Source organism: Bos grunniens, chromosome 7, assembly GCF_055505025.1.
Source record: "Bos grunniens cultivar Pamir isolate PY7600 chromosome 7, Bosgru_T2T1.0, whole genome shotgun sequence".
Taxonomy (NCBI): domain Eukaryota; kingdom Metazoa; phylum Chordata; class Mammalia; order Artiodactyla; family Bovidae; genus Bos; species Bos grunniens.
In genome coordinates, this window is record NC_141171.1 from 12,673,068 (window position 1) to 12,683,819 (window position 10,752).

The following is a 10,752-nucleotide window of genomic DNA, read 5'->3' on the forward strand; positions in this document are numbered from 1 at the left end:
ATCACCTTGCTGACAAAGATCCGTGTAGTCTGGGCTATGGTTTCTCCAGTAGTCATGGATGGATGTGAGCTGGACCGTAAAGAAGACTGAGCACCAAAGAATTGATGCTTGCAAACTGTGGTGCTGGGGAAGACTCTTGAGAGTCCCTTGGACAGAAAGCAGATCAAACCAGTCAGTCCTAAAGGAAATCAACCCTGAATATTCAGGACTGATGCTGAAGCTGAAGCTCCAATACTTTGGCCACCTGTTTTGAAGAGCTCACTTATTGGAAAAGATCCTGATGTTGGGGAAGGTTGAAGGCAGGAGGAGAAGGGGGAGACAGAGGATAAGATGGTTGGATGGCATCACCAACTCAATGAACATGAATTTGAGCAAACTCCAGGAGATAGTGAAGGACAGGGAAAGCTGGCATGCTGCAGTTCATGGAGTCACAAACAGTGACTTAGTGACTGAACAACAACTCATTACCCCAATTGAGAAATAAAAGGTTACAAATATGAGAGAAACTGGCTTTATACTTGTCCTTAAACCTTGAATTTGCCAATTTTAATCCTGGAGACTGGTAGTCACAGTTTTACTATGTACCCGTCCATTCAGAAAAGATACAAAAGATTGTTTTGTATAAAACAATACATATGGTATCTTAATGTATCCTTTTAACCTTCATCTGTCCTCCCCTTCACGTTCCTTCATTTTCACTGCTTAAGAGTATTTCACTGCACATACCTACTCCCCAATTTTTTTCTCCATTATCCATTTTTTTAACCATCACAAACCATCTTGCAAAGAATATTCTCAAAAGTGGTTCTTCTGCACCTGGCTTTTTGCACTTACTCTATCTGCAAGTTTGCTCCTTATCATGGTTCAAGTTCCTGGCTGCATGTTAGAGACACTTGTCCAGACTGTGCTGCAAATCAATCACTACATTGGATTCCCAGCTTACAACTCAGCATGCATGTGTCTGCTCAGTCGTGTCTGTCTCTTTGAGACCCCATGGACTGTAGCCTGCCAGGCTCCTCTGTCCTTGGAATTTTCCAGGCAAGGATACTGGAGTGGGTTGCCATTTCCTACTTCAGGGGATCTTCCCAAACTAGGGATCAACTCCCGTGTCTCTTGCATCTCCTGCATTGGCAGATAGATTCTTTACCACTAGCACCACCTGGGAAGCCCCTGGTCCCCAAATTTCCTAGTCTGGTAGCAAATCAGCTCAGAAATCCACATCTGTCTGCCTATCAGCCCCATTCCAGGCACTTTCTTCCTGCTTCATCTCCACTGTAATTATTTGTATGTCTCACCCACAAGACTGAGGTGTTTGAGGTCAGGGACCGACTCTTTAAAGGTGTTTGAGGTCAGGGACTTCATTTTGTATGTCTTCAAAGTTCCAAGGGCTTCCCAGGCAGTGCTAGTGGTAAAGAACCCACCTGCCAATGCAGGAGACACGGGTTCCATCCTTGGGTTGGGAAGATCTCCTGGAGGAGGAAATGGCTACCCACTCCACTATTCTTGCCTGGAAAATTCCATGGACACAGGAACCTGGCAGGCAGTCCATGGGATCAGAGAGCCAGATACAAGTGACTTAGCATGAACAAAGTTCCAAGAAGCCAGGGAGGTGTCCGCTGAGTCAAACCTGAATGACAAGGAATAGCCTACCATGGGGGCTTCCCTAGTAGCTCAGATGGTAAAGTATTTGCCTGCAATGCAGGAGACCCAGGTTTGATCCCTGGGTTGGGAAGATTTCCTGGAGAAGGAAATGGCAACCCACTCCAGTATTCTTGCATGGAGAATTTCATGGAGAAAGGAGGCTGGCGGGCTACAGTCCATGGGGTCTCAAAGAGTCAGATATGACTGAGCGACTAACACACACACACCATGGGACTTCCCTGGTGGTCCAGTGGTTAAGACACCACACTTCCCCTGCAGGGGACTCAGGTTCAATCATCAGGGAACTAAGATCCTGCATGCCTCGAGGCATGGCCAAAAAAACAGAAGAAAAAAAAAAAAAGAGTCCACCAGGTATAGATCCTGGGAGACAGTTCTAAGCTTGGCAGCAGGAAAAGTAATGCAAATGCCCTGAGGCCAGTGCAGGTCAGAGGCCACCCTGGTACCCCAATGGGTACTTCTACCTCCTAATGCCCCTTCTACCTCCAAATGGGTCTTCCTGCTTCTCTACATTTTGCTCCATCAATGTTTTTTCTCTTCAGAAGCCAGAGGAGAATCATAAGTCATATTCATTACTGCTCTGCTCAGAGACCTCCCATGGCTCCCCATTGTCCTTGGAATAAAACCAGAAACTCTTGCCCTGGCTTATATTTCCTGCATGGCTGGCCACTACCTAACACTATTCACTACACTTCCTCCTTCAATCCACTTCATTCACAGGACTTCAGCCACGCTGGTTATCTGTCCCTCAGCAAACCTTGGGGACAGACTTGTTTGAGCACCTCAAAGAAAGTTTGGGGGTGTACATGGGGACACAGTAAGGGCAGTTTACTGAAGCACCATTTCACCAATCAAGAAAAATTGGAAACAAATGTCCATCACAACAGCATGACAGAATAATGATAGTTTATTCATACTATGGACAATATCAAACAGGTACTTTATTTCATTTTTTAGATTATTTTCTCCCTGTGGCATGCATTCTTAGTTCCCTGGCCAGGGACTGAACTTGTGCATCCTGCAGTGAAAGCACAGGACTTCCTAATCACTGGGCCACTGGGGAAGTTCCTGAGCAGACTTTTTTTTTTCCAATTTTTTAAAAAATCACTAAACACAGTAAGAAATACATTTTATATTATGAACTAGAGGTAGCAGACTGTAGTTTCCAAAAAGGCCTCAATAATATGCCCTGGGACTTCCCTGGTAGCCCAGTGGTTAAGAATCCGCCTTGCAATGCAGGGAATGTGATCCCTGGTCAGGGCAGTAAGATCCCATATGCCATGAACCAACTAAGCCTGAGGACCACAACTTCTGAGTTTGAGTGCCACAATGGACAAAGCTGAATGACACAATGAATATCCCACACGGTACAATGAAGGCCAGATGCAGCCAAATACTATAAATAAATAAATACTTGAAAAAATATAATCCTATCCTACATGTTCTACATACAATCCTTTGTATGCAATTGTGACAATGTGACCCTGAGACTCCTTTGAGTGAAGAGGTCTCTGACCCCTACCCTTGAACCTAGATAATGTTGGTGATTGGTGGGACCAACAGAGAGATCACTGGTGGCTGTTCCAGCCAATACCTTAGCTGAATATCCAGCCAGAAGCCACTGTAAGTCATGAATGAATAAAGATGCTGTCTGATGGTCCTAGCTGCCAAGTGTTAAGTCACTCAACTTTCAGTTATTCCCACTGGGGGCTGCAGACAGCATGGAACAGAGACAACCATCCCCACTAGGGCCGGGCAAACTCCTGATCTACACAATCAATAAGCATAACAAAATAGTTGTTTCGGGAAGGTATGTTACCATTGATGATAACTGCATCACCAGTATACATACATACATGCATATGTGACAGAAATAAATGTTTTACCAAATAATACTTACCGTTAGTACATGTGATACAACCTGACATTTTAATATTCTGTATTTTTCATTAATAATAGCTGCTATTTTACCCATGTCCACAGGAGCATTATTCACAATAGCCAAAAGGTAGAAGCAGCCCAAATGCCCGTCAGTGGATAAACAGAAAAACACACAGTGGTGAATATCTGCAATGAAATATTACTCAGCCTTAAAAAAGAAGTAAATTCTGACCCTTGAGGACATTATGCTCAGTGAAATAAGCCAGTCACAAAAGGACAAATACCGTATGATTCCACTTACATGAAGTCCCAAGAGTAGTCACATTCACAGAGACAGAAATTAGAATGGGGATTACCAGGAGCTGAGGGAAGTGGAGAATGGAGAGTTAGTTGCTTAATGGGGAAAGAGTTTCAGTTTTACAAGATGACAAATTCCTGGAAGTGGATGGTGGTAATGGTTGTACAACAGTGTGAATGTGCTTAATGCCACTGAATAGTAGTGGACCTTAAAATGGTTACGAGAATTTCCTTAATGATCCAATGGTTAAGAGTCCACCTGCCAATGCAGGGGACACAGGTTCAATGCCTAGTCTGGGAAGATTCCACACGCCGTAAGGCAACCAAGCCCTTGTGCTACAGCTACTGAGCCCACATGCCCTAGAACTGGTGCTCTGCAACAAGAGAAGCCACCACAATGAGAAGCCCAAGCACCACAGCTAGAGAGCAGCCCCAGCTAGCCACAACTAGAGAAAGCCCTCAAGCAGCAGCAAAGCAGCATAGCCAAAAAAAGTTACAACAGTAAGTTTTATGTGTGTTACATCATTTTAAAAAAGAAATAATTTTTAAAAATTAAAAGAAGTTTTCTATGAATCATTCTTCCCTTAACTGTAAACCTAGAGATAAATGCTGGTTGGAACCCAGTTCCCTGACTTCCTGAATCAATAATGGGCCCTGTGACCTACACTGTGAAAAACACAGCTGCTGCTGCTGCTGCTAAGTCGTTTCAGTCGTGTCCAACTCTGTGCGATTCCATAGATGGCAGCCCACCAGGCTCCCCTGTCCCTGGGATTCTCCAGGCAAGAACACTGGAGTGGGTTGCCATTGCCTTCTCCAATGCGTGTAAGTGAAGTCGCTCAGTCGTGTCCAACTCGTAGAGACCCCATGGACTGCAGCCTACCAGGCTCCTCCATCCATGGGGTTTTTACAGGCAAGAAGAGTACTGGAGTGGGGTGCCATTGCCTTCTCCAGAAAAGCAGAGCTACACTGTAGAAATCTAACTGAATCCACTTGGAGATATCTGGAAACCAAGAGGCTGAGGGAAAAAAGTTGCAAACTAATATATTCAGGATACCATTTATGCAAACTGTTTAAAATATATTAATGCATTAATATTGTTCTCACACTCTAGATAAGTAATGAATGCATAAAGACTGGTCTTGGAAGAATAAGCTGATTTCAAAGTAACTGTTAGTCCTGAGTAGGGTGATGGGTGCAGGGGGTAAAGGGTGGAGGGAAGACTGGCATCTGTAGGCAGAGGCCTTACTGTCACTAGAAACTTTTGTAATAGGGCTCGTTTTATTTAAAGAAATTAAACACACACACACACACCCTGAAGCAAGGGAGCCAAAGCATGAGTATTTGTTAAACCTGGGTGATGACACAATGACTGTGGTCTTCTGTCCTTGTGAAATAAATAATCCATTAGCACTGTAAATAAGACACTATAGGGACCTCCCTGGTGGTCCAGTGGTTAAGACCTTGCCTTCCAATGCAGGCGTTGTGGGTTTGATCCCTCATCAGTCAGGGGGTTAAGATCCCACATGCCTTGGGGGCCAAAAAACAAAAATACAGAAAGAAGCAATATTGTTAACAAATTCAATAAAAATTCAAAAAAAGAATGTATAAACCAACGGTAGGATACATAAGAAACTAAAACAAGTGATGGAGGAGGGGCTCCAAGGAAGCAGAGGATGAGAGACAGGTGGGAGTAGGACTTCTCGCTGAAATCCTTTTTGTTGCGTGTATTTTCATTTTTCTAAATTGCAAAATATAATAAAGCTACAGGAAAGTGTGCAACCCACACATATACAATTATATCCAACTGAAAGAATAATTATAACTCAGGCATCACTAAAGCCTAGATCAAGAAATAACACTGAATACAGTCCACTTAGAGAAACGCTAACAGAATGGGAATGCCCAGCTCAGTAATCTGCTACAAAGCAAACCCCTCCCACATCTGCCACATGACCACCACCCAGCTGCCTCCTTATCCCCACCAGAGGTGTACCATCCTGACTTCCAGAATGGTCACTGTTTGGCTTTTCTTTATCTTTTACCTCTTAAAGACTGCATCCATAATAACACTAAGATTTTTCAACTTTATATGAAAAGGACAATTTGTGTAAACTTTGTTTCTGTTGTTGAGTTGCTAAGTCATGTCAGACTAAAAGAGCCCTTGGACTGTAGCCTGCCAGGCCCCTCTGTCCATGGGGTTCTCCAGGCAAGAACACTGGAGTGGGTTGCCAGTTCCTCCTCCCGGGGAGCTTCCTGACCCAGGGATTGAACCTGAGTCTCCTGCCTTGGCAGGTGAATTCTTTACCACTGAGCCACCAGGGAAGCCCTTCCATGACCAAAAACATTCCTTTCTGAAAAAGAATCATTTGGGTCCCACTTCCTTTGGTGCATAAGATGTTGATGAGAATCATCCACAAGGCAGTGAGCAGCTGTGAATGCTTGTGGTATTCTGTTGGCTGAAACATCAACATTCAGGGATCTACTCGACTGCAGACGGACTCAGGTGCGAACTGTTTTCAGCTTGAGATTAATATGTATGAAATAGATAGTACTGATATGAACTATGAACATTCTTGTCCAGGCTCCCTGGCTCACTGGGCAAATGGCATTTTTTAAAATACTAAAATATACATAAAATTTACATTGTAACCATTTTCAAGTGTACTGCTCAGTGGCATTAAGCACATTCACAATGTCGTGAAACCACCATCACCACCCATCTCCAGAACTTTCTCATCATCCCAAACAGAAATTCTATACCTATTGAGCACCTATACTCAATACAATATATATCCACTGTACCTATTGAGCAGTAACTCCCATTCCCCAGTCCCCTGCCCCTCCCAGGCAAGCTCCGACTTGCTGACTCTATGAATCTGACTCCTTTAGGGACCTCATGTAAGTGAAATCATATAACTTATGTCCTTTTCTGACTGCCTTATTTCACTCACTATAATGGCTTTCAATTTCATCCATGCTGTAGCATGGGTCAGAATTTCCTTCCTTTTTAAGGTGGAAATCCTTTTTCAAAAATAGTATTTAGTTTCTACACCAGGATTGAATGTTTTAAACATTTTAACATACAAAAACTTAAAAGGCATATAGTAACTATTTACAATATGATGTAAAGTAAAATTTCTATATAAATATCGTAAATAATATTGACATTCAAATTCAAGTGTTATAGACAGAATTGTTAGTGTTAGCCCCTCAGTCATGTCCAACTCTTTGCAACTCCATAGACTGTAGCCCACCAGGCTCCTCTGTCCATGGAATTCTCCAGGCAAGAATAATACTAGAATGGGTAGCCATTCTCCTCTCCAGGGTATCTTCCCCACCCAGGGATCAAACCCAGGTCTCCTGCATTGCAGGCAGATTGTTTACCATCTGAGCCACCAGGGAAGGCCCACAAAATGTAAACATTTAAATAAATGTTAAGGAAAGTTTTAAATAATTATTCAAAATTAAAATTTAAATAAATATATTAAAATCAAATGAAAAAGCATAATATGAATAGTTAATGTTATGAACAATGTTTGCTGCCAAGTCGCTTCAGTCGTGTCCTACTCTGTGCGACCCCATGGACTGCAGCCTACCAGACTCCTCCATCCATGGGATTTTCCGGGCAACAGTACTGGAGTGGGGTGCCATTGCCTTCTCCCATGAACAATGTTTAAATAAGTATTTATATAAAATTTAAATATTTAGGACTTCAGTAGTGGTGCTGTGATTAAGAAATCGTCTGCCGACATGGGACACGGTTTGTTCCCTGGTCCCGAAGATTCCACACGCTGAAGGGCAACTGAATCCCTGTGCCACAAGTACCGAGCCAGCGTGCGGCAACTACAGAAGCCCATGGCCCTAGAAAATAGCCAGGGATTGCTTTCCCCTTGGTTCAGCGGGTAAAGAATCCTCCTGTAACGCATGAGACGTAGAAGACACTGGTTCGATCCCTGGTCAGGAAGATCCATCCCCTGGAGGGGGAAATGGCAATCCACTCCAATATTCTTGCCTGGATTTAAAAAAATTAAATATGTTGCATAGATTTAAAAGTTAAAATATAAAATACTACGTAGATTGAACTTAAAACGAAAATATTTCAGTGTTTTAAATAAATATTTAAATGATCGTTTAAATTTAAAACATTTAAATGTTAATATTTAAAATAAATGCTATTTTTAACATAAAATTAAATTTTAAATATGAACAAAAAACTAAGAAAAATTTAAATACGATTTTAATAAATTAACTGCTACAGGAAATTTTATAATTATACTTGAAGATGTGTAAAAAATAAGACTACCCCCTCTTCTCCCTGCGCAGAACTGGGGCGGCCAGGGAATGCCTCCTCCCGGCCCCCAGCGGACCTCACGCGCAGGCAGCGCCTTGGCCAGCCCGGCCTGCTCGCGAGGACCTCGCACGGCCAAGATGGCTGCGCCCGTGCGGCAGACTCGCAGCCTGCTCGGGTGGGTGACGACCCTGGGCCCGGGCTCCCGCGGCTACCGAGCGCCGCCGCCTCCGCGCCGCTCACGGGAGCCCTGGTGGCCCGACCCGGATGACCCACTGACCCCGCGCTGGCAGCTGGGGCCGCGCTACGCAGCTAAGCAGTTCGCGCGGCATGGCGCCGCCTCCGGTGTTGACCCCGGTTCTCTGTGGCCGTCGCGGGAACAGCTGCTCGAGCTGGAGGCTGAGGAGCGAGAATGGTACCCGAGCCTGGCGGTCATGCAGGAATCGCTGCGGGTGCAGCAGCTGGCCGAAGAGCAGAAGCGACAAGCCAGGTGCGTGCGTGCAGTCGGGCGGGAGCGGGACTGCGGGCCGACGGTGAACTGTGCATCAACAGTGCTTACTCCATCGGGCGGTTTGCATGCAGTATTTACGTGCACGCTCACCTAGATGCGAAAAGGCTTCTGGCTAAGTTCATTTAGTCATCGGTCAACAAATCTTTACATAGCGCCTACTCTGAGCAAGGCCATGTCCCGGGTGCTGAGGGCATAGTGGGGAACAAAATGAATTTCAAATGGTGACCCAGAGTCATTAGGAAGATAAAATTGGGTGGAGCCTGCAGGCCTGAGGGTGACTTCGCCCTGGTAGGCCTCAGGCTTCTCTGAAAACTTGACATTTAAAATGTTTAAGCAGAGACCTGTTGGGCTTCCCTTGTGGCTCAGCTGGTAAAGAATCCACCTGCAATGCGGGAGACCTAGGTTCGGTCCCTGGGTTGGGAAGATCCCCTGGAGAAGGGAAAGGCTACCCACTCCCATATTCAGGCCTGGAGAATTCCATGGACTGTATAGTCCATGGAGTCACAAAGAGTCGGACATGACTGAGCAACTTGAGAGAGAGATGAATGATCAGCGGTAGCCATGGAAAGATCTTAGGGAGAATGTTCTTCGTAAAGGGAACAGCTGGTGCAAACGCCCTGAGGTAGGTATGTGCTTTAAGAAACAGCCTGGACATTAGTGTGGCTGGGGAAGGTGTGAGAGGTAATGGAGCATGGGATCAAGGGTACAGATCGGACTTGGGAGGCAGGTCTGAAGGACTTAGAGGGAAGAATGGAAGCAAAAGCGAAGATACTGATTGTGCCACTTACTGAAGAGAGGGGGCAGCGAAGGCAGGCGAGTGTGTTCCTGGTGTTTACTGTTCTTGTCCTCACAGCAGCTCTAAGAGGAAGAGGGAATCACCCTTATTTGAGAGATAGGAAACTGAGGCCAAGGAGGGTGAAGTCACGTGTCCAGTCGCCCAGTGAACGAACAGAGCTGGGATGTGAACCTATGTCAAATAAACCCAGTTATCCCAGCTGGCTGACCCTACCATGGGGCTTTCAGTTTCATGTTGCTAATCCTTAAAATGGAACAGTGACTCACACCTACCACCTATTGGAGGGAAAGGTCCGATTCATTTCTTGCCTCCACTCCTGTATCTAGAAGTGGGCCTGGCATAGAGTGGGTACTCACTGATGTCTGTAGGATGAAGGAATGTGCTATGGGAATAACACGTGGCACTTGGATGGCTCAGGAGACAGCTCAGGGAAATGCTGGGTTGACTTGGGGTCTGCTCCTAGAGTGACTGGGGCTTGCTCAAGGTTAAATACATATTTATTTCCTTGGTGGTTCAGATGGTAAAGAATCTGCAATGCAGGAGACCGGGGTTTGATCCCTGGGTTGGGAAGATCCCCTGGAGAAGAAAATAGTTACTCACTCCAGCATTCTTGCCTGGAGAATTCCATGGACAGAGGAGCTGGCAGCTATATAGTCCATGGAGTCTCAGAGAGTCAGACACAACTGAGTGACTAACACTGTCACTTTCACACTAGTTCCTCTCTCCTGCCTCTTGCTTCACTTGTCAAGGACTTTTCTTGACAGTTTTAATGACTACCATAAGCCTTCCCAATCTTTCATCTTGAAATATAGGGGAGCTGGAAGAGGCAGGATGTGGGCAAAGGCTTGGGGGTGGGAGGTGGGTGGATGGGTACTGCTCTGGCTGGGTGGGGCTGCCCTCACCAACCACCCTCCTTCACCGGCAGGGAACAGCTCATTGAAGAGTGCATGGCCAAGATGCCACAGATGATTGAGAACTGGCGGCGGCAGCAGCAGGCACGCAGGGAGAAGGCGCAAGCAGACAAGGAGCGGAGGGCCCGGCTGCAGGCGGAGGCCCAGGAGCGCCTGGGATACCACGTGGACCCGAGGAGTGCCCGCTTCCAGGAGCTGCTGCAGGACTTGGAGAAGCAGCATCGCAAGCGCCTCAAGGAGGAGAAACAAAGAAAGAAGAAGGAGGCACGAGCTGCTGCAATGGCCGCTGCTGCGGCCCAGGATCCAGCAGACTCTGAAACACCCGACTCCTGAGCTGGGTTCTTTCCCAATAAAACTTGCCCCACCCCTGAAGAGCTATGTCCTCTCTTATCACACCCCTCCCTGGGCA

The 10,752-nt window shown here is 45.7% G+C and overlaps 1 protein-coding gene across 1 annotated transcript; it reads left to right on the plus strand.

Annotated features, from left to right (window-relative positions):
- Positions 1 to 8,254: 8,254 nt before the first annotated feature.
- GADD45GIP1 (GADD45G interacting protein 1) lies at positions 8,255 to 10,715 on the plus strand. Its single transcript, XM_086408979.1, has 2 exons — positions 8,255 to 8,615; positions 10,358 to 10,715. Exons 1-2 carry the CDS (start codon positions 8,266 to 8,268, stop codon positions 10,674 to 10,676), a joined length of 669 nt encoding a protein of 222 aa, XP_086265105.1. The 5' UTR covers positions 8,255 to 8,265; the 3' UTR covers positions 10,677 to 10,715.
- Positions 10,716 to 10,752: the final 37 nt, after the last annotated feature.

Bases quoted from the DNA above. Each gene is read 5' to 3' on its own strand.
- GADD45GIP1 (XM_086408979.1), top strand. From the start codon at position 8,266: ATGGCTGCGCCCGTGCGGCAGACTCGCAGCCTGCTCGGGTGGGTGACG. The intron at 8,616-10,357 runs GTGCGTGCGTGC...CTTCACCGGCAG, and splicing joins GAGCAGAAGCGACAAGCCAG to GGAACAGCTCATTGAAGAGT.